This window comes from Gossypium hirsutum, chromosome A05 (assembly GCF_007990345.1).
Source record: "Gossypium hirsutum isolate 1008001.06 chromosome A05, Gossypium_hirsutum_v2.1, whole genome shotgun sequence".
NCBI classification, from domain to species: Eukaryota; Viridiplantae; Streptophyta; class Magnoliopsida; order Malvales; family Malvaceae; genus Gossypium; species Gossypium hirsutum.
Window position 1 is genome coordinate 107,500,106 of NC_053428.1, and position 26,211 is coordinate 107,526,316.

General features: G+C 29.7%; 1 protein-coding gene and 1 long non-coding RNA gene across 2 annotated transcripts; both read left to right on the top strand.

The window, feature by feature from the left end:
• Nucleotides 1-6,446: 6,446 nt before the first annotated feature.
• Nucleotides 6,447-8,907, top strand: LOC121229669 (uncharacterized). The gene is made up of 4 exons (XR_005927588.1): nt 6,447-6,682; nt 7,329-7,352; nt 8,377-8,485; nt 8,579-8,907. It is a non-coding gene; the product is annotated as an uncharacterized lncRNA (long non-coding RNA).
• Nucleotides 8,908-14,571: 5,664 nt separating this feature from the next.
• On the top strand, nt 14,572-23,169 carry LOC121229670 (basic leucine zipper and W2 domain-containing protein 2). The gene is made up of 8 exons (XM_041114445.1): nt 14,572-14,791; nt 15,440-15,463; nt 16,152-16,257; nt 16,335-16,403; nt 17,256-17,749; nt 18,969-19,230; nt 21,639-21,847; nt 22,882-23,169. The coding sequence occupies exons 1-8, from the start codon at nt 14,787-14,789 to the stop codon at nt 22,946-22,948; spliced, it is 1,236 nt and encodes a 411-aa protein (XP_040970379.1). The 5' UTR covers nt 14,572-14,786; the 3' UTR covers nt 22,949-23,169.
• The last annotated feature ends 3,042 nt before the right edge of the window (nt 23,170-26,211 follow it).

Below are 26,211 nucleotides of genomic sequence, written 5' to 3' on the forward strand. Positions count from 1 at the left end.
TTTAAACATTAGATAACCATTAAGCTAATATTTGCTTTTATTCTGCTTTACTTGCAAAAACCACATGAGGATATTATACAAAAAAATATTAATGTAATTTATGAATTATTTTATTAACTAATCTATTTAGAAAAAAAAATTACAAGTTTATAAACGAATATACTACACTTAGAGCACCAGAACCAACATCTATGTAAGATCATAGTTGAACTATGACATCGAGTAAACGAAGTACTCAATTCCATAAGACGTTCACTAATTTGACAAAGTTTGGTAAGTGTTACATGGAATTATGTGATACAGGAAGTACGAGTTGATAAGATATGAGTATAGAACTTAGTTGATAAATGAATTCATTTGTGATTATATAATTGTTCATCTTGAATGTACTGTCCATATGTATTGATAATTCAAACGTATTAATGAATAAAGTTCCGACATGGAATAAATTGAACACGAGACAAATAATTATGAAATTGAACTCGGAATTCATGAAAATGACGGTTATTGATATATGGAGACATGAGACATTGGTATATGAATATGGAAAATGTTTGATAAATGTGTTTATTCATAATTATGGAATTATATACCTCATGTGTACTATTTGCATAAAGATGATATTTCAAATACTTTGGTTATTTAAGCTTAAATATGAAATAATATGAAATCAAGATAAATTGTTATAAAAATATATTTAGATTACAGAGATAGGGCTGATATATGTTGTATGATTACATAACGTGAAATTGTGTATATATATGAGAAATTTAATGAGAAATGAGCCCATACACGTTTCTTGTTATTTATATGAAGTGTACGACTGACAAGGGTGATGAAGTTATAAACAAAGAGTTACACGGGTTGAAAACACGGGCGTGTGACTCTCCAAAGTGTGAAAATTTTCTAAGTGTTGCAAAAGTTTCATATGTTTACGGTTTGGTCCCGAACCACCCTGAATGTATGTTTTGGGCCCCATAGGCCCATATAAGGGACGTTAAACATATGTATGAAACTTTTTAATTTAGAAGAAATTTTATGGTTGATTTTTACATGATTGATCATATTAAGTTCGGTAATGCCTCGTACCCTATTCTAGGCTCGGAATACTAGTAGGGGGTGTTACAAACACCCACTCGCCTACAAAGATCAAAAGAGAGAGGACAGTTAATGATAAAAAAATAATGTACATGGCTATAAAAGCCAAATCGAAAATCAGTGTAACGGGGGCACTTTTTCTTAAATACAAACACGAAATATTCGAAACAAAGATTAAAAACATCAAAAACATAGAGATCCCATACCAAAGAATCAAATCGAAGCACTAAAAGAGGCGACTTTATCATTTATTTTCTCATTTTCAATTTTTTTTATTTTTCTCTTTTCTTTTTCTTCCAAATCTATTATACATATATAATAAATAAAAAGGAAAATAAAAAATAAAAAAAATAAAAAAATAAAAAATACCTTTTTTCAATTTTCCGGCCACCGGACACGGTGGCCGGTGGTGGCCTCCGGCTGCGGCCGGCGACGGTCCAGCGACCGGACGGTGACCGGCCTTGTGGCCGAAAATCACCCACCCTCTCTCTCTCTCTCCTTTTTTTTTTCTTTTCAAATGCAAGAATGAATTTTTTTTGAAGAAAAAGGGCCTTTTATAGCCCCCAAAACGATGTCGTTTTGACTTGGACCGGATCGACCCGACCCGACCCGCCTAAGATCCGCGTGTTTTTTAATGGAAGGGCTAATTGCGCTTTTAGCCCTTCCGCTTTTTTATTACTTTGCAATCAAGTACTTTTTTAATTTTTAATTTGGCCCCGAAGTTTTAGCGCTTTTCAATTTAGTCCCCACTGATGTGCTGTGTTTTGATGGGAATGAATATTTGCTATTTTGGTCCTCCTAGGTTATGCGCGTGTGGCATTTTGATCCTTTTTCTTTATTTCTTTTTAAAATTGCCCCAAAACTTTGTTTTTGTTTAAAATTTAGTCCTTTTTTTTTAGATTTTAGTTTATTTTCGTATTATCTTCGCTATTTTATTTTATTTTAAATATTATTTGATTATCATTATTATTATATATTAGTGTATATTTTTTATTTACATACGTATATGTATTTATATCTATACATAGTATTATTTTTTTAATTACTTTATTTTAATATTATTATATTATATTTACTTTTTGTATTTCTATATTATTATTATTATTATTGTTGTTATTATTATTACTATTATTATATAGTAGTGTATATTTTTTACTATCCATGTATATGTATATGCATTTATATATAATATTATTTTAATTACTTTATCATTTTTATTATATTATATTGTTCTTTTTTTTTGTATTTTGATATTATTACTATTATTATTATCATTGTTGATATAGTGAATGTTTTTGTTATATATGTATACATATATATATATTTATATAGTAATATTTTTAATTACCTTATTTTAATAATATTATTATACACTTTCCTTTTATGTTTATTATTTACCACTTTATTGTTAATTAATTTAACTTATCGATTATTATTATCATTATCATTATTGTTATTACTTTACTATCGTAATATAATGTATTATGAATATTACTTTTATTTTCATTATTATTATTTTTACTTAATACTTATATATATATTATACAGTATTATTAATAGTTTTTAATATTATTGTTTTTGTTAATATATTCGTATGTCATATATGTATTCTTTTAATATACATATATATTATACTCCATATTACGCATCTATATATTAACATTATATTATGTATATATTTTTAAAAATATTATGTTTTTATATATATTATGTATATATTTTACACCATATTAGTTACGTTTTTGTACTATCTTATGTGTACATCTTGAATACTATATTATATATGTATTTTAAACACCATATTTTTATATATATCATATACAAATTTTTAATACTTTATTACATATATATTCTTATATATTATGTGTTATATTTTAGTACTATGTTTTATATATCTTATGTATATATTTTAAATACCGTATTGTGTATAGATTTTAATGCCATTATGCATATTTCAACACTATTATTATTTATTTTTAATACTGTTGTTATTATCTACATACATATATATAGATATATTTTAAGTACTTATATTAAACATATTATTTCCTTATTATATTATTATGTATTTTGCTTTCATTCTTTCTTTTATTTGTAAATATTTTTTATTCTCTTTTATTGTAAATATCATCGCTATCATTATTCTAATATTTTATTTAAATATTCTTCGTTATCATATCATTACTTGCATTTTTATTACAATAAATCTTTTCATTTTTTCGTGTTTCCTAGTTAATTTCAATAAATAAGGCAATGTCCCGATTTCAAAATCAAGCCCGTGATTTCATCGCTATGTTGGGTGAATCACGTTGGCTCTTATAATAAACGGGACATCCTTCTAAAAAAAAACCCAAAAAAACTTGAAACTTTTCGTTTTCTTTAATCGGTTCACGATTAAATTTTAGATTGAACTTGTATTTTTAAAAATTAAGACAACACATGTTTAATAAGATGCCAATTTTGGGCGTCACGAGGATGCTAATACCTTCCTCGTGCGTAACTGACTCCCGGACTCTATTTTTCTCTGGATTTTAACGTAGACCTAAATTTGGCCTTCTTTTCATCAAAAATAAAATTTTCTTTTAAAAAAGAGGATTTATTAGGTGTCCGATCACACTTAGGAAAAAGGATCGGTGGCGACCCCCTTTTTTTAATAAAACCGAAAGTCGGTTTTCAAATTTCCACTAAATCACCTCCATTAGCGACCGAAAAGCAAAATTTTTTACGTCACTACAGTGAACATATTCAAGTTTCGACAGTTACATGTTTTACTTAATGATTCATAAATGTAATTCATAAGTAAATCACTAGCCATTTGTTTTGGCTCTTTTTAACAAGGACATCACTTTGCACATAGATATATTTTCTATTTCAACAAATAGATGAGATCATATCACCATTTCATCAACTTACTTCCATCATTAGTATCTCCTTGCCAAGAATATTAAGTTCAATAAATATTAAACATGTTTTATAACTAGTAACATTATAAACTTGATGACACATAAAAGCACACATCAACTAACAAGAAAAGATATCAAGTTCAATGAGAACTTACCTTTCAAAACATAAAATGAGTCAATCTCTTTCAAAGCTTATTCAACAACTTTATCCTTTCCTTTGCTTACTCCAACACTTTCCAATTCTTTCTCTAAAAATTCATACAAATCCATAATTAAAACTATGAATTTAAAAACAAATGGTCCCATAATGGCAATTCAATACTAATGATAAATGTCTTTGTCAAAAAAAAAAACTAATGATAATGTCATGGAATACAAAGTCTCTTGATACTCCTTCAGACCCTATTATAATTTTTTTTGCATCTTTCAATTTTTCTAACAAAATTGAAATCCTACTTCGAATTTTTTTTCTAGGGACCTCACATTATCATTTTTTTACAATGAAATCCCGAAGTTCACTTTTATTACAAATGGGTCTCTAAGAATTCAATAATGGTTATAAAGTTCTAATTCAGTTCAATATACTCCAAGCCAACACATTTCATTAACAACATGATTTTATATGAACTAAACTTAACAACTTCTTTCTTTATATCTCTCATATGCTCAACTATGGAAATCTAAGTCATGCTTTAATAATTCAATGTTCTAAGGAATAGATCATGACTATCTAATGTAAAATATTAAGGATCAACAAAAAATTAAAGGAAAATGACCTTCATACCTTGAAATGGTGGACGGTAATGGAGGAATAGTTCTTCCTCTCTTTGGTTTTCCTTAGACAATGGTGAAGAAGAAGATGGGATGAACATCTTTTCTTCTCTCCCACAAATATGCTTATAATTATATACATTTACCTTAATTTAACTAATTAGAAATTAAACTTAATGGTCATAATTTAATAATACCTAAGTTGGAGATGATTAAAGGTTAAGATTGAATCATGCCACTAATAAGTTTTAGCTATAGTCTATTTGCATTTGGGTCCTTGACCTAATTTCACACTAAGAACCTAGTTAAATATTCAACTCAATTTCACTCGGTTTTGGTCATTTACAACTTAGTTCTTGTACTATACTAAGTAATGTATTTAATTAATTGCTAACTACTTATATTTCCTAATTTTTACATGCATATCATAATTTCTCAAATTAGATATTTTCGAAGTAGCTCAACTTGGATTATTTAGCCTTGAAACCAAATTTTCTAACTTAACCGAAAAACAGGCCGTTACAAATATATACATACAAAAGAGGTTTTAATTTGATGATTTTAATAAAATTAAAATTAAGTTGATGAAATAATTTAATTAGGAAATTAAGTAAATTTATTTTCAATAAATAATATTTTTGGGAATAGAAAAATAGTTATTGAGTTGATTCAATTACATGAATTGATTTAAAGACCAAATAATATATATAATTAATATCCAATACGGGAGAGAAGCCTAGGACCTATCTAAGTAGCAACGGGCGACAACTTATTGTCATTGCCCCATATGTCCCCTAACGGGAATATTTGTATTTTTTCTATTAAAATAATATTATTTATTTAACAATTATTCAACAGAGACTCTTGCATTCTTCTCTATATAGAGAGACTATTAGCTATGTCAAATACACGCCACTTTAAGCAAGGATTTCCCTGTTAAAATCTCGTGTGATTTATTTCCAATAAAATTTCTATAATTTTAGAGAGTTTGTCCTTTCAGTTTCTAGCTTTTGAGATAAATTAATATTCCACAAAATATTAATACATTTTTTACTTTGTATAATAAATTCTTAAAATTCGAGCGTACACTCTAAGTAGATTAACGTTTAGAATTAATGAAGAAGATCGTTTTGATCAAAAGCTAAGAAACGTTTTAAACTACCCACCTCGAAACATAGGTACTAATTTAGTTAAGATTTAATGTTGTAAATAACACAATTGCTAGATTTAAAAAAAATTATTGTGCAACAAAATCAATTTCTAAAGAGAAATTTTTTAATAGAAAACCCCAAAAATCTTATAAATTAGAAAATTAAAAAATTCATAATTAATATTTTAATTATAAAAACATTTTTAAAACCATAAGTATGCAAATCTTCAAAAATATTTAAAATTCTTCATAAAATTAAAAAAGAAGTTTGTTTGGAATTTTAAGTTTTCTAAAAAAATAGTAGAATTTTATGAAAATTTTAATAAATTTATGGCTCAAAAACCTCTTAGAAAATATAAAAAATTTCATAAAATTCTAAGATTTTCTAAAAAAAACTAAAATTCCAAGCTAACCATTTTTTAAAATTTTATGAAAATTTTTAACTTTTTTGAAGTTTCATATACTTAATAATTAATAATTAACATTAGAATATACAAAATTAATGAAAAAAGCCCACATGATATAAGAATGAATGATATTTGTAATGCTTAGGTGATAAAGTACCTGATATATGATATTTTATTTATTTATTTATTTACTTACGACTATAAAATCTATGTCTAAAAACTATCAGAGCGCAGTGCAGCATTGCACTCCTCTCTCTTTAGTTTCTGTCAGATTTCTTTCTTCTCTCTCAAAAATCTCTCAAATCCAATAGACTCTCCGCTCCTCTGATCTTTTCTTCGACTTGGTTTATGAGGTACTCTCATTCTCGATCCTCACTTTTCCTTCTTCTTTAACTTAGATCTATTCTTTTCTTTCGCCAAAAATCAACCCCATTATCTATTTCCTGATCCATGTTTCATTATCTAGGGATTTCTTTAAAGTTTTTTTTTTACTTTTTTTTCTGTTTGTTTGGTTTGAAAATTTCTTGATTTGATTCCCGATGATATTTAAATAGGTTAATTAAATAGGGAAAAAAACATAAATTCTTGGGGTTTCTTTTTTCCTTTTTAGGCTTTTCTTCTTGTGAAGGCAAAAAGGTTATTTTGTAATAATTTTCTTGCCTTGAGCCATACTTTATAATAATTTGTGCTTTCCGGGAAGGTTTTGTTTTTTTTAGCCCGCTTCTGCGTGATTGTTTATATAGTTTTTTCTTTGGTTTTTATTTATTTATTTATCTTTATTTCCTTACATTGGGCTTCCTTCAAAAACTGTTTATATTTTTTTTTCCTTTGAGATTTCACCTGTGTAAACTAATATAGAAAAAAAAATAATTTGGGCTTAAGAAGGCATTTACCTTTTGTGCAATTTTTTATTTATAAGAAACTTCAATTGTTATATATGATTACTGACTAATTGATTTTAATGCTTGCGTCTTTGATCTTGGTCTTGCATATCTGCAGCTCGAAGGAGAAACTCACTCTTGGGTAAGTTAATTTTTTTATCCTGATTTCTTAGTGGAATTGGTGCTGACGTTATAAAAGATAATAAACTGGGCTGTCTCTGATTCTTAGTATTATGAAGCACGCGATGCTAATTACATGCTAGGTTCAATGAACTTTTTAAGTAATAGGCCAAAGTTAATTTTTTCTAGCTGCAAAGTTTTTTCGATCTCCTTGTCTCTGAAACTTTTATGCTTTTTTTTACATCATTATCATTATTATTATATGAAGTTGTGAACCGATGATAGAGATTGTATTTTGAAATTTTAAAAATATTAAATGTAAAAAATATGAATTTTTTTAATAAAAGTTATTTTAGAGATAAAATGTGAAATTGATATAAACATAAAATTTTAACATATATATTTTATGGTATCATTAATAATTCAATTTTAACAGAAATTGGTAAAGATTTAACATGATTAAACAATTCAATAATGGGAAAACAGAAGAAAATTTTTTTATGGTGTTTGAAGAAATAAAAGTTTTGAGAAAAAAGTAAAAAGAAAAAAATATTTGAGAGGAGATAAAAGTTTTGAAGAAGAATGAAAGAAAAAATAAAATTCGGGGCGAGGGGGATAAAAAGGATTTGAGGGGTTGGAGAAAGAGAAATAAAAGAGTTTAATAGTTATTCAAATTTCAAAATTAAATTCAATTTGAACTCAAAATTTGAAAATAAATTCGAGTTAATTTAATTCAAATAAAATTTTCTAAAATTGAATTGAATTTTATTTACCCGTATATGACAGGTGAGAAAATAATCTGGTTTTTCTTAGAAGGGAAAGTTGTATCTTTTATTTGATTTTTTAAATATTGAACAAAATTTTCTTTATGGTTGTTAGAATTAAAATTAAATAACTTGATATATTGGTAATTCGTTGAGATTAAATTTGATAGTATGACAATATTTGAACTATTTCCCCTTACAAAGAAATTATTAGTCAATTAACCATTTTGCAATCCGATCAAATTAAGCGTGGTTTGACATTGTTTTCTTTTGGGGAGGCAGTGAACTCAAGCATTTTGAGAAATCTGAAACAGAAAGTGAAAAATGGCGAGAGAGAAAACAAGCCCTGGTTTAAAGATCCTCTGGGTCTGGACCATTGGCACCGCTGCCAGTTATTTCTCTCTCTCTTTCTCTTAAAATTACTATCTTTATCTCTTCAAATATTTGTAAACTTTGCACGAATGTAACCCCTTTTGTCTTGCAGTTTTGGTTACAAATGTAATGAGGACTAGACTGAGAGACATGGAGAAAGTAATGAGCGCTCAACAACAGCAACAAGAAGGTGTTACTCCTGATTCAGTCATACTTGACACCTCACCAGAGTCTAATGAGGGAATTGTTAGAGAAGTTAAATGATAGGTTTGATTTTCATTTTCATTTCTATTTCTTCTGTTTTGAATTGATTTTGCGATATAAGTTCTGAATTGGGTTTTCTCTTTTAAATTCGGCATTGTTGAACTTTGTGAGGGTGTGCCATGTGTTTGCTGAAATGTCTAACCGAATTATTTTGTTTATTAATTGAGTTACCAGCTACCTATCGGTTTCCTAGTTTCAAGTTGCTTTGTGGAGATTTTAGGAAATAAATCAACCTAAATTTCGGTGGTATTAGATATTTCTATCACCGAAATGTTTAGTTCAAAATCTCAATATTTGTTAATAAATGACACTGAAGAAATTTATATATGAAATATCATGCTTCACAGATGTTAGGGTATCTGAAGTCTACTTCAGAAATAAAATTAGCAGTTATGAGGTTACCTGCAATTCCTTGCAACTTTACTCCTTTCTATAGCTTTGTATTTTGTATCATCATTTTTGTATGAGCTTGTAAAATATTAGGAGATAAACAAGAAAAATAAAAACAGACAATATAAGGTAATCATTTGTATCAAATAATCCAAGCTCTATTGATAATTTGGCCACAATATATTGATCGGTCAAAGGCTTATCTTATTGTTCCAAAACAGGTTGATATATGTTTAGGGTAAAAAAAAGTTGATTCTTCTGTTTCATAGAAATGGGTTACTAAGGACTCAAGGAACTTGATTATGGTGCATTCTTATGCTTTTAAGGTCTTAGTGTCAGATGTCAATTAGTATCTTGGCATTGAAGACGTTAATTATTATCTTTTGAATTAAAAGAGCGCTTATTTATCTTATCTTTACAGCAAGATTCATATTATGGAAGATCAATTTTCTTAAGCAAACTTTAAAGTGTCATCTTTCACAAGTTTAGTGATTCTTTCTTAATTAATATGATTAAGTCTCAAACATCAAAGGTAGACATCATTAGAATAAGAAGTTTTAAGTCTTTTATTCAAAATTTTAATTTCAAGCAATGTGTAGATATTTGATTTGATAAAATAGAGATTATTTGACATTCATTCATTATAGATAAGTTTACGATTTTTAAATATTGCAATAATATTATTAAAAGTCATGGTTAAGCCGTCTTTAAATAAACATGCAACAGAAGTTAATCTTTTTTTAAAAACTTAGTACATAAAAAAAAGGTCTTTTGAAATAATCTTCTTAAAATTACCAAAACAAAGATGTACATATCTCACTGCTTCAATTGTCACACTTGTCCCATTTTTTGTTCGTAACAATAGACTTTTACCTCTAAGATCTTTCGTTTTCTCAAACCCCTATAGAGAAAAACACACATTATTAGTGGTTCCAAAATTAATGACCTAATGGTTTATTGAATCTTTCACTAAATAAGTTTTTGTCATAAAGAGTTTCATACATTTGCCTTTAGTGGTCATTTAATCCTTTCACTCTTTATGACAAAAACTTATTTTCCTTTAGCGGTTTATTGAATCTTTCACTAAATAAGTTGTTTTCTTTTATTTTTTTCTCAAAACTTTTATTTCTTCAAACTCCCTAACAAATTTTCCTTTTGTTTTCCCCCTAAATTTTTACTTTCCCTACAATCTTTTTTTTTAAATTTATGTTTGTTATCTATATTATTGAATTGTTTAATCATGTTAAATCTTTACCAATTTCTGTTAAAATTAAATTATTGATGATGCCATAAAATATATATGTTAAAATTTTATGTTTATATCAATTTCACATTTTATCTTTAAAATAACTTTTATTAAAAAAATTCATATTTTTTACATTTAATATTTTTAAAATTTTAAAATACAATCTCTATCATCGGTTCAGAACTTCATATAATAATAATGATAATGATGTAAAAAAAAAGCATAAAAGATTAATTGTTTTGCATCGAATAAAAGCACACATTAACTAACAAGAAAAGATAGCAAGTTCAATGAGAACTTACCTTTCAAAACATAAAATGAGTCAATCTCTTTCAAAGCTTATTCAACAATTTTATCTTTTCCTTTGCTTACTCCAACACTTTCCAATTCTTTCTCTAAAAATTCATACAAATCCATAATTAAAACTATGAATTTAAAAACAAATGGTCCCATAATGGCAATTCAATACTAATGACAAATGTCTTTGTCAAAAAAAAAACTAATGATAATGTCATGGAATACAAAGTCTCTTGATACTCCTTCAGACCCTATTATAATTTTTTTTTGCATCTTTCAATTTTTCTAACAAAATTGAAATCCTACTTCGAATTTTTTTTCTAGGGACCTCACATTATCATTTTTTTACAATGAAATCCCGAAGTTCACTTTTATTACAAATGGGTCTCTAAGAATTCAATAATGGTTATAAAGTTCTAATTCAATTCATTCTACTCCAAGTCAACACATTTCATTAACAACATGATTTTATATGAATTAAACTTAGCAACTTCTTTCTTTATATCTCTCGTATGCTCAACTATGGAAATCTAAGTCATGCTTTAATAATTCAATATTCTAAGGAATAGATCATGACTATCTAATGTAAAATATTAAGAATCAACAAAAAATTAAAGGAAAATGACCTTCATACCTTGAAATGGTGAACGGTAATGGAGGAATAGTTCTTCCTCTCTTTGGTTTTCCTTAGACAATGGTGAAGAAGATGGGATGAACATCTTTTCTTCTCTCCCACAAATATGCTTATAATTATATACATTTACCTTAATTTAACTAATTAGAAAATAAACTTAATGGCCATAATTTAATGATACCTAAGTTGGAGATGATTAAGGGTTAAGATTGAATCATGCCACTAATAAGTTTTAGCTAGAGTTTATTTGCATTTGGGTCATTGACCTAATTTCACACTAAGAACCTAGTTAAATATTCAACTCAATTTCACTCGGTTTTGGTCATTTACAATTTAGTTCTTGTACTATACTAAGTAATGTATTTAATTAATTGCTAACTACTTATATTCCCTAATTTTCACATGCATATCCCAACTCGAATTAAATATTTTCAAAGTAGCTCAACTTGAATTATTTAGTCTCGAAATTAAATTTTCTAATCTAATCGAAAAACGAGCCATTACAAATATATACATACAAAAGAGGTTTTAAGTTGATGATTTTAATGGAATTAAAATTAAGTTGATGAAATAATTTAATTAGGAAATTAAGTAAATTTATTTTAAATAAATAATAATTTTGGGAATAGAAAAATAGTTATTGGGTTGATTCAACTATATGAATTGATTTAAAGACCAAAAACATATATATAATTAATATCCAACATGGGAGAGAAGCTAGCAATGGGCGACAACCTAGCTCCTATAAGGGATTGTCATTGCCCCATATTTTTCCTCCAAAGGGAATATTTGTATTTTTCTATTAAAATAATATTATCTATTTAACTATTATTCAATTGAGACTCTTGTATTATTCTGTATATAGAGAGACTGTTAGCTATGTCAAATACACCACTTAAGCAAGGATTTCCCTGTTAAAATCTAGAGTGATTTTTTTCCAATAAAATTTCTATAATTTTAGAGAGTTTGTCCTTTCAGTTTCTAGCTTTTGAGATAAATTAATATTCCACAAAATATTAATAAAGTTTTCACTTTGTGCAATAAATTCTTGAAATTTGAGTGCACAATCTAAGTAGATCAACGTTTGATATTAATGAAGAAGATCGTTTTGATCAAAAGTTGAGAAACGTTTTAAACTACCCATCTCAAAATATAAGTACTAATTTAGTTAGGATTTATTGTTGTAAATAAATCAAAAGCTGAGAAATGTTTTAAACTATCCAACTCAAAATATAGGTACTAATTTGGTTAAGATTTATTGTTGTAAATAACACAATTGCTCGATTTAAAAAAAATATATTGTGCAACAAAATCAATTTCTAAAGAGAAATTTTCTAATAGAAAACCCCCAAAAATCTTATAAATTAAAAAATTAAAAAATTCATAATTAATTTTTTAATTATAAAAACATTTTTAAAAACACAGGTATGCAAATCTTCAAAAATATTTAAAATTTTTTATAAAATTAAAAAAAAGAAGTTTGTTTGGAATTTTAAGTTTTCTAAAACAAATAGTAGAATTTATGAAAATTTTAATAAATTTATGACATTTTTTACTAAAAAAATCTCAAAACCTCTTAGAAAATATAAAAAAATCATAAAAGCATAAAAAAATCCTTGAAATCTTCAAAAATACCCTAAAATTCTTTAAAAATTTTCATAAAATTCCAAGATTTTCTAAAAAAACCTAAAATTCCAAGCTAACCATTTTTTAAAAATTTTATGAAAATTTTTAACTTTTTTGAAGTTTCATATACTTATAATTAATTTTTTTATATAAATTTAAAAAATAGATTAACTTTAGAATTTCTAATTTTTAAGACTTTTTGAGGTTTTATGATTTTTTTTAATTTTTCTAATATATTTAAAATATTTTAAGTATTTCTTTTTTTTTTGTATGCGATAGTGCTATTCGTTACCTTAATTATTTTTAAAAGAAATTTCAGTTTGGGCTATGAGCGTTGTAGAGTGGAAAGGCCAAATTGTCAAAAAAATAGTACGTGCACCAAAGTGGTAATTTAGTTATAGTACAAAAACAGAAAGAGGTATTAAGCCAAACATATAATAATGAATATGCGTAATAATACATTTAGCTCTTAATGATTATATCTTTTGTTAAATTTGATCATTATTTGTTTTTAGTTAAATTTGATCATCGACTTTTTAAAAATAGTAAAATTTGACATCAATCTTTCAAAATGAAACATATTATTGTTTTTTAATAGAAATATTGATTAAAACGTTAAATATTTAAACATGACAACTTATATGACAATCCACGTAACATTCATGCTATTTTTTAAATTTTTATGAACTTTTTATAATTTTTAAAATCTTGAATTTTTTTTTTATAATTATAATTTATTTATTCATGTAGTTTATACAAATGAAGTAGACGTGGACTCCCACGGGGTTGCCATTAGAATATTGTTATAAAGTTAATATTTTAGTTAGCAATTCTGTTAACAAAATTTAGGGTAAAGTTATTTTTTATTTATCTCAGGTTACATTTTGTCATTTATGTTTGAAATTTTATGTTTTAGACATTTATGTTATCGCTTTGTAACATTTTAGTCACTGAGCCGTTAATTGCTATTAACGGTGTAACGGTAAACTGATATAACACGTTAAATCATCATTTCAAACAAAAATTTTAGGTTAATTTATACAATCGATCCTTATATTTTTTTCGTTTTGAGCAATTTATTTATTTATTTTTTCTTTATTTTCTATTCTCTCCTACTTCTCTCTCTGTTTTCCTCCTCCTCCATTTCTTTTAATTTTTTTATGTTTTTCATTTGTTAAAACTAGTTCCTATACTTTAATTTTTTTAAACAATTTAATTTTTTTGAGTGAGGTGAGCTCGTGGACAAAGATAGAAGCAGAAGAGAATCGAAAAAAAATGAAAGTTAAAAGAACATAAAAAATTAAATTGTTCAATATGAAAAAATATAGGGACCAATTGTAGAATTTAACCTAAAAATTTTGTTTGAAATGATGATTTAATGTGCCATGTCAGCTTACCATTGCACCGTTAGCGAAAATCAACGGCTCAGTGACTAAAATGTTACAATACGATAACGTTAAGTGACTGAAACATAACATTTTAAACATAAGCGACTAAAATATAACATGAGATAAACTAAAGACACTACTTTGATACATTTATCCAAAAATTTATTTAAAAAAAACTAAATTTAACTTAAAAAATAATATTGATAAAATTAGTATATTGAGAATTAAATTTAAATTAAGGAAAAAAGCCCACATGACTTATGGATGAATGATATTTGTAATGCTTAGGTGATAAAGTACCCGATATATGATATTTTATTTATTTATTTACGACTATAAAATCTTTGTCTAAAAATTATCAGAGCGCAGTGCACTCCTCTCTCTTTATTTTCTGTCAGGTTTCTTTCTTCTCTCTCAAAAATCTCTCAAATCCAATAGACTCTCCGCTCCTCTGATCTTTTCTTCGACTTGGTTTATGAGGTACTCTCATTCTCGATCCTCACTTTTCCTTCTTCTTTAACTTAGATCTATTATTTTCTTTCGCCAAAAATCAACCCCATTAGCTATTTCCTGATCCATGTTTCATTATCTAGGGATTTCTTTAAAGTTTTCTTTTTTTACTTTTTTTTTCTATTAGTTTGGTTTGAAAATTTCTTGATTTGATTCCCGATGATGTTTAAATAGGTTAATTAAATAGGGAAAAAGAACATAAATTCTTGGGGTTTCTTTTTACCTTTTTAGGCTTTTCTTCTTGTGAAGGCAAAAAGGTTATTTTGTAATAATTTTCTTGCCTTGAGCCATACTTTATAATAATTTGTGCTTTCCGGGAAGGTTTTGGTTTTTTTTAGCCCGCTTCTGCGTGATTGTTTATATAGTTTTTTCTTTGGTTTTTATTTATTTATTGATCTTTATTTCCTTACATTGGGTTTCCTTCAAAAACTGTTTATATATTTTTTCCCTTTGAGATTTCACCTTTGTAAACTAATATAGAAAAAAAAAATTGGGCTTAAGAAGGCATTTACCTTTTGTGCAATTTTTTATTTGTAAGAAACTTCAATTGTTATATATGATTACTGACTAATTGATTTTAATGCTTGCGTCTTTGATCTTGGTCTTGCATATCTGCAGCTCGAAGGAGAAACCCACTCTTGGGTAAGTTAATTTTTTTTATCCTGATTTCTTAGTGGAATTGGTGCTGACGTTATAAAAGATAGTAAACTGGGCTGTCTCTAATTCTTAGTATTATGAAGCACGCGATGCTAATTACATGCTAGGTTCAATGAACTTTTTAAGTAATAGGCCAAAGTTAATTTTTTCTAGCTGCAAAGTTTTTTCTATCTCCTTGTCTCTGAAACTTTTATGCTTTAACTTCAAAAAATGGATAATTCTTTGAATTTTATTCTGAATTTAATTATGGTATGACATCCTTGCAGTTTCTCATTTTTTAGAGCTCTTACTTGATTTAAAAGTGGGGAAAGTTTGGACTTTTCTGCTAGACATCTCCATGTATGTTTGATATATATGTATATATATATAAACTGCACCTTTTATTTTTTTCCCTTAATAATTTTGATTTCTTTAGGGTTTTGTTTTATTTATTTTGATAACTACGGAATGTTTATCGAACCTGTAAAATATAAACTTTTTAAATCTTTTATTTTTTATTTTGGGTTTGATGCTGAAAATTTTCCCATTTGATTTCTCAGAAATCAAACCATGTGCTAGCTTGTCTTTAGAAAAGTAATATTCTAACATGTGGAAGAACTTTAATAGTGTTCCTGTCTGATTTTTTAGATGCTATTTCTAATTTGTGCATAAGTATCATTTATCTGTTGTGCAGCGGTACGCGGATTAAGACCCGCAAACGGAATATTGCTGCACCCCTGGACCCTTCAGCATTTGCTGATGCAGTAGTCCAGATCTATTTGGATAATGCTGGTGACCTGGTAAATATCACGAAGCACAATATACGTTTTTTTACACTAGGACTTAAGCATAATTCTGGACTTCTTGTGTCTTGCAGGAACTTGTTGCCAGGAGCATTGAATCTTCAGATCTTAACTTCTCAAGATACGGTGACACCTTCTTTGAGGTACACTTCTGTTCATATGGAAATTCATTGTTTTGATATTTTCCATTAAAGGACTGCATTTGGTTATTCTCTGTTATTTCCATTGGATCTTTAGATCATGCAATATGAAATGTTGATTTACCGGACAAATAGATATGGGATTTCTCTCACCATTCTGGTGTTATGGATGTTAGGTGGTTACTAGGTAGATGTGTTGGGGCTAACACTTGATCTACCTACTATGCTTACCTCATGGTTTGACACCAGCATCAAGTTTCTAAGTAAAACCTGATACTGTTAAAGACCATGTTAAGAATACTTGACAAGTCACTTCTCCCCTGAACTTGATTATGTTGTTCCTCCAAACTTTTAGCTTACATATCTGCTGGAATGTTAGAGATGTCCTTTTTATAGTTTTTGTTTGTTTTCATGCAAATTTAATTTCGTCAGGGTAACAAGTAGGTTTCTTATAGGGTTACTTGTCCTATCTACAATAAGCTTCTCTCTTTTTTTCATGCTTGGAATTAACTAATTTTGTTCAAGAAAGGTCCAAATTTCTTTCAATGAAAATATTAAAACTAGGTATTCCCGATTTTGATTTGGGTTTTGTTAGGGTAACAAGTAATTTTCTTATAGGGTTACTTGGCCTATCTAAAGTAACTTCTCTCTTTCTTTCATGCTTGGAATTAACTAATTTTGCACAAGAAAGGCCCAAAATTCTTTCAATGAAAATATTAAAACGAGATATTCCTGATTTTGATTTAATTTTGAAGTTCTGTAAATCAGTGGAGTTCTAATTGCTTGCTCCCTCCCTTCTCCCATGGTGGATTTTGGTTATACTGCTTTGGAGTGATTTGGATATGGCAATTGCAGGTTGTTTTTGCTGGAGGCCGCACACAACCGGGCACACTTAAACCTGATGAAGGGGAGCGCCACCCTTACTCTATCATAGAGTGTGAGGCTAAACGTGATGCCATTTTACCATCTGTGATTTACATTCAGAAAATCTTGCGCCGAAGACCTTTTCTGATAAAGAATCTTGAAAATGTTATGCGAAGGCTCTTGCAGTCCTTGGAGCTTTTCGAGGAAAATGAGAGGAAGAAGCTTGCAATTTTCACAGCACTTGCTTTCTCCCAGAAATTATCAGGGTTGCCACCTGAGACTGTGTTCCAGCCATTGCTCAAGGATAACCTTGTGGCAAAAGGGCTAGTTCTTTCATTCATAACAGACTTCTTCAAGGACTATCTGGTGGATAATAGCCTTGATGATTTAATTTCTCTTCTGAAGCGAGGGAAAATTGAGGACGATCTCCTGCAGTTTTTCCCCTCCACAAAGCGATCTGCTGAAGGTTTCTCTGAGCATTTTACGTAAGCTATCTGGTTAGAGAGAGGAATTGTTGTTTATAATTTCCCTGCATATCCTTTTGTCTGATATATTTTTTGTAGGCATCGTCTGGAAATGGAGAACTTTTCAGTCTAGTTAGAACCAAACTAATATGCATTCCTAATTTATGTTGGAGTTAGAGATTGAAGTTTTGGTTAAAAAGAATTACACCTTTATTGGTTTGACATTTCGGTAAATTGTATACTTGACTTTGGTCCTTGTAGTGGAATTAGGGAAAGAAACTAGAGATATAAGAGCAAGATTGCTAATATATAATTAAACCTGGGGCATGGTTTTTATTGGTCAAAACAAGTATCTGCTTGTTTCTGACATTATTAGTGATAAGCAGTACTAATGTTAAATGTGCTATTAACTTAAGATTTATACATAATCGTGATTTAATTGAATCTACATAATCGTGATTTAATTGAATCTTTCTTCATAGTGGGTTTCATGTGATTAAGTATATATGTTGATGTCTAATGCCAAAATTTGATTTGTCTGTTCGAAAATATTGAACTAGGGTGTGTTGTTGTCCAGAAAAATGGCCAGGATGGATAATAATCAAAGTATGAAATAGATCTATAAAAAGGGAGATAGATCAGTGAATAGGATTAAATGATATTATCTTATCCCATGTTTTGTGTATGCGCAAGATTAAGACTAGGATGGTTTTTTATCTATACAAGATAAGGGTAGGATTGGATTTCTTTTCATTGGTCAAAATTACCCTTTCTTAATTTAAATATAAGTAAATATCTTATTTCTGATATGAATATAATATAAATGTGAAGTTTTATGGTTTTAAAAGCTTGAACATATACTTTTCACTGTTAAGAGCTAGATAATTTGTCAGTGGAGAATAAAATCAGGATTAGTTTTAGCTGCAAATACCAATCACCCTATCCTCTGAATCCTCCCGCTTACAACTGATTTTATCCTATGCTGAAAGGATGATCCATTTTATTTGCAATCCCGTCATTTGAATTGCACTCAGAACCAGGCATAGGATGTTTTTCTCACATCTGTTAATCATCCAGCTCTCTGAATGCACCCTTAGTTTGTTAAATATGATCGGCAATGTTACAGTATGTGGTTTTATTGTATCTTTGTATTTGTAAGCGAACCATGCTCTGTCTTTCTGTATATATTATGTTTCTTGACTCTGTCAAATTTAGTTGTGCTTAATTCTGTTGATTTCAGCAAGGCAGGGCTGGTACCCTTGGTTGAATACAATGAGAAAAAAATATTTGAGGTAAAATTGAAGGAAATGAAGTCTGCTTTGACAACACAGATAGTAGAGGAATCTGATATGTCTGAAGTCATTGAAACTGTCAAACAACGTGTTAAAGATGCTAAATTACCTGATATTGAGGTTATAAGGATTCTGTGGGATGTAATAATGGATGCTGTTCAGTGGTCTGGAAAGAACCAGCAGCAGAATGCCAATTCAGCTTTGCGACAGGTACTACAGTTTATCTCTCGACATTTATTTCTCTTTTAGCCTTCTTGATGGAAGCTCAATGCATTATAGGAGATTATGCCCTTTAGCCACACCATGATCTAGTGGCCCAACTCAAACCCCAACAGCAGATGCATGTGTGGTACTTAATGAAAAATCTACCTCTATCAAGCATTACTGGAAATAGGTTCATAATCTCTGGTATCATGCATAAAGGGAAATTTTTATTCCCCATGGAAAATATGGAGGAAAAATTATTAGAAAAAGTTCCATAAAGGAGGTGGTAATTGAAACCTATGTGCACATGACAGTAAAATGGATTGAATCTTTTGCAACTAATAAAGATTTCATAATATTATGCTACCTACTGATGGTTCAGGAACCTTGGAGGGCTCATACTTCTGATCTTTCTTCTGTTGCTTTGTCCTTCTTCTTTTCCTTGTTTTAACATCTATGTGCATGTGTGGATATGTAGATGTAGCTAGCTTTCTTGTGAGTGGTGCTTATTTTATTCTGTCCTTTTCTTGATTTCACTTATATGGGTTTGGAAGGGTTAATGTAGTCGGTATCAAAAATGGTGGGGAAAGAAAGATATGTTTACAACAAAATCAGGTTTTCTTCACAGGCTTCAGCTTAGAGGCCTGGATGTTGACTTCCTCAGAATCCAGCCTGTTATGGGTGAATCTACGTTTAGGAAGGGCCATTAATTTTTATTCTCTAGTTAAGCTTAGATTGTGATTTTATTTCTTTCCTTCGGTTTCCTATTATGATTTTATTTCAGTTAATTTATTTCCTTTCTAGAACAGGCTTCCTATCTATGCAATAAGACTAGCCCTTATTTAAAGGACTCATGGAATAATAAACCCGAAGCAGAATTTCTATCAAAAACCATTAAAAGTTTTGGGTCTCTCACTACCAAGTCCTACGGTTTTTGTCTCCTTTTGATGAGCTGGAAGGTTTCAGTCTCCCTTTGATGAGCTGAACCATCAGCCACAATAGGCCATAACACAATACTAGGAAGAAGGTTTGGGGAAAATTGATGCTTATATTCATGATTTGATCAATTGATTGTGGATGAGATTGTTGAGTATGAATTTTTATTACATGCTAGGTTGGTTGTTACTTGAATAATAGTATGTTTAGTTATATTTTCCAACATCTCATTCTGAAGTTGAGTACTTCAGGTTTGATATATGTTATTGCCTTACGTTATATTCACCACTTTTGTGGTTCATTGCATTTTGCGTTCTGCTATTGTTGGTTATCTCACTTCAGAATAGTCCTTTGGTTATTTGGGATGATGGTGAACAATTGCATGGTTTAGTCCCTTTATTAGGGTGTGTTTCGAACAGGAATTTTAAAATTTTGGATATCTTGAAAATACATTGTTTCTAAATGTTGATATTTGTGATTATTTTGTTTGGATAAATTTTTTTTTTTGGAAAAATTTAGGCTATTGGAATTTCATGAGTTAAAAAATAATTATAAAAGAAAAATAGTGATATTGAAAATAAATAATATAAAAATATGCAATACGAATATCATTAGATTTGTAAAATTATATGAATATTTTTAATAATATAAAATATTTATTAGAATTGGATAAAAAAGATATTTTGAAGTTTAAATTTTTTATTTTATTGTGGGACCATATTTATTATACGAAATAAGATTAACCTCCTCTTTAGGTGGAATTTGAGTTATTGAAACCCATTCTGGAATTCTGTACAAAATTTGAAATTCTCTATTATTTTTGCTTAAATAAGTAAAATCTAGTTTTGGAATTTTGAAAACTTTGATAGAAATGAAATTCCTATGGCAAATCCCTCATTTAAACACTCTTTAACGTTATCTTGGAAGTATTTGGAAGTTGGATGGCTACCTGGTTTCAAATTGATCAGTGAAATGTAGAAGTAATCATTTTGCAGAGTTTTATGCAGTGCATGTGTTTGCAGTTGTGTAAAGTCTCTAAAGTAAACTTTTCTTTTTGAAATGCATTCTGAAGTAAAATGATGGCTCAAATTGGTTCTTGGACACCTGCCCATACCATGATTATACTTCTTAGTGCTTAAGTATCTGACGTGAGCTTAAGTTTAACAGTTACCATTTCCCACATGTCAAAATTTTTATATGGTACCTTGTCATTGAATTCTCATGTTTGCTTCTACTTTTTTTAAATGCCTGCATGATTTTTATTATGTTCTACATGAATGCATTTGTCTGACTGGAGCATCCAGCTGCTGCCCATTCCCACATCAGTTAATTTTCCACCCTGATCCCATTAATTCTAGTACTTTCCCTGTAGTGGTGCATAAATAACATTGATGTAATTCTGATAATAATGTCAATTTTATCCTCAATTATTAGTTATCATTTTGAGAATAAACATAGGACCTCTTCTTGTGATAAAGGTCAAAACATGGGCAAAGCTGTTAAATTCTTTCTGCACCAGTGGAAACATTGAGCTGGAACTTATATATAAAGTTCAGATGCAATGCTATGAGGATGCAAAATTGATGAAGCTGTTTCCCGAGATTGTGAGATCTCTCTATGATCAGGATGTCCTTGCAGAAGATACCATTCTTCATTGGTTCCGCAAAGGAACCAACCCGAAGGGCAGGTATGCATTCATTTCATATGTGCTCTAATATCTTTGAGAAGTATGATGTATCACTAGTAGCTATGTTACTTGAACTAAGTGGTGAGTGTCGAAGAGGGGAATGTATTTGACATGGGTATGCTCAATTATCTTTTATGTTTTCATATGTTGGAAGGATTGTATCCCATATTGGTGTCCTAATGTGTGTCAGATACTTCAAGGGAAATGAAGAATTAGGGTAACATAGATCAGTGGTTCTGCCTAGCACTGGAGTTGTGTTGTTACGGCATGCACTTAGTTGTTGCACCTTAGCACCTTAGCACCAAACAATTAAAGTGCCTGAGATCTTTTCAGTGAAGCTCACACTTGGTATGTCGAGGCATAGGTTTTTTATTTTAGGCAGTTGGTGCAAAAACCGACATCATTGAAATTCTCCTAAAAAATGACAACGCAAAACTCCAGTTTTAAATATTTGAGTATTGACTAACAAAGGAAAAAGAACAATTTGCTTGTGTAGAAAAAGCTTTACCTTTTTGGATTTATTATCAAAATTATTATCTTTTATTTTATAAACAAACACAAACACACATACAAAAATGCACACTTTCATGTTGTGCTTTTATTTGGATAAACGTTTTTGCACCTTACACCTTGTGCAATGATCAATGCAAGTCCTTGACAACACTCTGCACAAGTGATTGCCGGAACATAATAATAATAAATCAGAATACTGAATTATCACCGTGTAAGGCGAAGGTTCAGTTTTCTTGTTATGTCATTAGTTTTTATGTGAAAATGAAGGATGGACCAATTTCTATATCAGCCAACCCCATTGTTGAGGTCATAAATATTGCTTAGGAGTCTGCTGCATGTGCTTATATCTGTGTGAGTAACCTGCCAAATAACCATTTTTCTTACTGCCTTTTGCTCATTCTTATTCTCTAGTCCAAGCTTTATTGTTGTTTCTTATTCCTGTTGAATTTTATTTTCCTCGTCCATATTATTCCATTTATTTATATATATTATCTTTTAAAATATACCGTAAATGATGGCAGGCAAACCTTTGTGAAGGCCCTGGAGCCATTTGTGAATTGGCTGGAAGAAGCAGAAGAAGAGGAATAAGCTGGCCAATAATAATAGTATGGTCAGCAATCTATAGAAATGGTGATAAACCTTGTACTTGTTCCTTGTTTTTATTAGCTATCTGTTGGTGAGACAATCAACTCATAGTTAACCAGATCCTTAAGACTCATGGTGTGGCTGTTAAAATATGAGATGCTGAAATTGATGGATTAATTAATATTAAAATATGATGGTTCAATAAACAAAAATCTTGCTTTGTACCCTCTCTCTCTGTCTATGTATGCATGGGGTAGATGCATGTGGTTGTGGTTGGATTCAGTTTATTTGTCCTTTGATTTGGGTGGTGATTTTAGAATTTGGATTTTGGTAATGCATGTTTTATGGTTTCAATCTTGTATTATTTCTGATTTCAATTGCTGAATTTGTTAGTTAAGGAAATGGAATGGCCGATTTCGTACTGGGATGATGGTTATTGATTTTTTTCTATTATATGAATGGGAAACGTTCAATTTTGTAAGGGAGATGGTAAGAATTATTAAGTTTAGGAATTTAATTTTCATCTATATTCATGTCTGTCACCAAAAACAGTGGGGGGTTTTCATTCACAAAGACTCTGTGAGGAACGATGAAGTAAGTTGGGTTTACTACTTCACTAAGAAAAAAAAAAGATGTGGATAAGGAATGATGGTCTCTAGAAAGAAAGGAGCAAAAAATAGCTTAATTCAATAAGGTGAAAGCCAAGCGGCCAAGATGAAATTAACTCAAATCTAAAGGGAAAAAAAAGTATATATCGTCTTTCAGCTTGGTACTTACCGGTGAAAGGCAAAACTATTTTCTATCTAATCTATCTGACCAGTCTTCCAAATGTTTTGCTTTTGAGCTTCAATAAAAGTCTGCGAGTCTATGGATAAAGCCATGCGTAATTGCTGGTGGAAGCATGACATTTCTCTACACGGTATAAGCTTTGTGCTCCTAAATTTGAAGGCGGCCTGGGCTTTCAAGCAATTCAACTAAGCTCTCCTTGCTAGGCAAGCTTCGAGAATTCGCTTCCTTGTTAAATGATACGTTGGTCAAAAAATACTGCAGACAATCGAATTTCCTCGCAGTCAAAAGCAAAGGCTCTGACACACGGAAGGACCTCCGGATTAAAGGGCTGGACTGGTGCTTAGGAAATGGGGAAAAGCTTTCTGATAGTGGATGGTGAGATTTATCATGATCTAGTAAGGATTCTAAAGCAGATTTGGAATGTTGATGGTATGGAGTCTCACTTCTATGAGGATTCTAGACTGAAGTTACTTAAAGATTTTCTTTTCAGGAGAAATATGACCGTTTAGTTTGGTGGGCAAATGCTTTAGGTATTTACTCTGTTAAACCAGGTTAATCTTATAGCTCACACTCAAAGGATGGGACATAACTTAAGGATGGAGCGAAGATAAATGGCAACAATTATGGAAGTGTTTAAACAGGTCTTATTTCTTTGGAAGATTTGTTCAAATTGTTTACCTTGTAAGGTAGAACTAGTAAAGAGACTGTTGCACTCTTTGGACGTCTTTTTCCCTTGTTGCTATTCCAGCATAGAGGACATTGATCATCTTTTCATCCAATGCAACTTTGCACGTGAGTTGGGTTTACATACGAGTGAAGTGAGCTTTAGAAACCTGAAGGAGCTTATTCTCAAACTAGTGATTGATCCAACCATGGATGCTAACTCCTACTGTTACAGAGTAATAGTAGCACGTTTATGGAGCATTTGGTTGCAGATAAACAATGTTATCTTTGAAAACAAGAGAACTGATCCATTGCAAGCACTATGGTTAGTAAAAGACTGAACAAACAAATCATTGTTCTAGTTTTCTGCAGAAATCAGGCTCTGCACGCAAATTAGGAAGCACAACAGATTCCCCTTCATCTCTCAATAGTGCGGCTAGCTTTGGTCATGGGGGGTTTGTCGCTTGGAAGAAGGGTACTGCCGGATTCAGAGTCTCTTTTGTGATCATCGACAGGTCTTGACGATACTTAGAGCAAATGTATAATACAATTGTTGAAATGGATGGTGTTATTGCAAAGTTGCATATTATCCAAGAAATTCTTCTTGCTGAAAAGAAGAAACTCAATATAAGACTTTGGATGCGCATCAAATAAGACAAGTACTTGGTAGTTGAGGTACTCATCATGAGTTAGAGACATTTGCAAACTTCAAGCCTGTTTCAATGATATATTACCATGTGATGGGGTAAATTCTGTTCTAACTTTAGATTTTACCTTCCTTTGTCTTAATATGAAATCGTTGCATGATGTATTACCAAAAAAAAAAAAAAAATAAGATTTGGTACTGTGGAGTGTTTTCGTGAGTCTCTCTTCATGGAGGACATTTTCTCCATTTATAAGGCACGGTTCCTCAATATGACATACTAAGATTAGATGAGTTCTCATGCATGTCAACATGTATCCTACTCTAAGGCCAACACATGTCTCCTGAGTATGTGTTCACGTGCATGGTGGTACGAACCCATAAGGCTGTATGAGGGGGCGTTCTTAAGGTTCATATGATTCCTTACAATTCTTCAAGCCAAGCACCTTTGGCATCATTTACCTTTTTTTTCAAAGTTGCCAAGATTTTCTTGTTCATTGCTCCAATTTGACCATTTGGGGGGTTTCACAAAATTAGAAAGTAAATTGATCTTGTTAGATAACTTTGTAATATTAGGGACTAAATTGAATAAATTGAAATTTTTCATGAAATTATGCTATAAATAAAAAATAAAGGTCCCTAATGAAAGTGTGAAATTGGATTTTGATTCGATGTTAGATATTAAAGAATATATGTATCCCGAGTATAGGGACTAAATTGAATAAATATAAAAAATATTGGCCATGTATTTGGATGAGAATTGGATGTAATATATTTTATTTTCTTGAGAACTTGTTTTTGGTTTAAGTCCATTGAAAGATATTGACATTCAGTGAGAATATCAATTAAAATTTTAATTGTATTCATCAGTTTTTGAGTAGAACCCACACTCTAGCAAGCCGAGGTCAAGAATAGTGGAGAAACTTGAGTGGTTGAAAACCGAGATTTAGATTAGAAGCCTATTCAAATATCAGATGTATGAATTTGATAAAGAAGTTTATTTCTATAAATATCACAATGTTCGGGTTTTAAAAAAATATTTTTTTTACCGTGGAACAAAACTATTTTCTAAACTGAATTTTTCAGGCATCTTGACCACTACCTCTGTGTATAATCACCACGGTCTACTTTTGATTTGTCTTCTTAGTTTTAGTTAGATTTGCTAGATTGA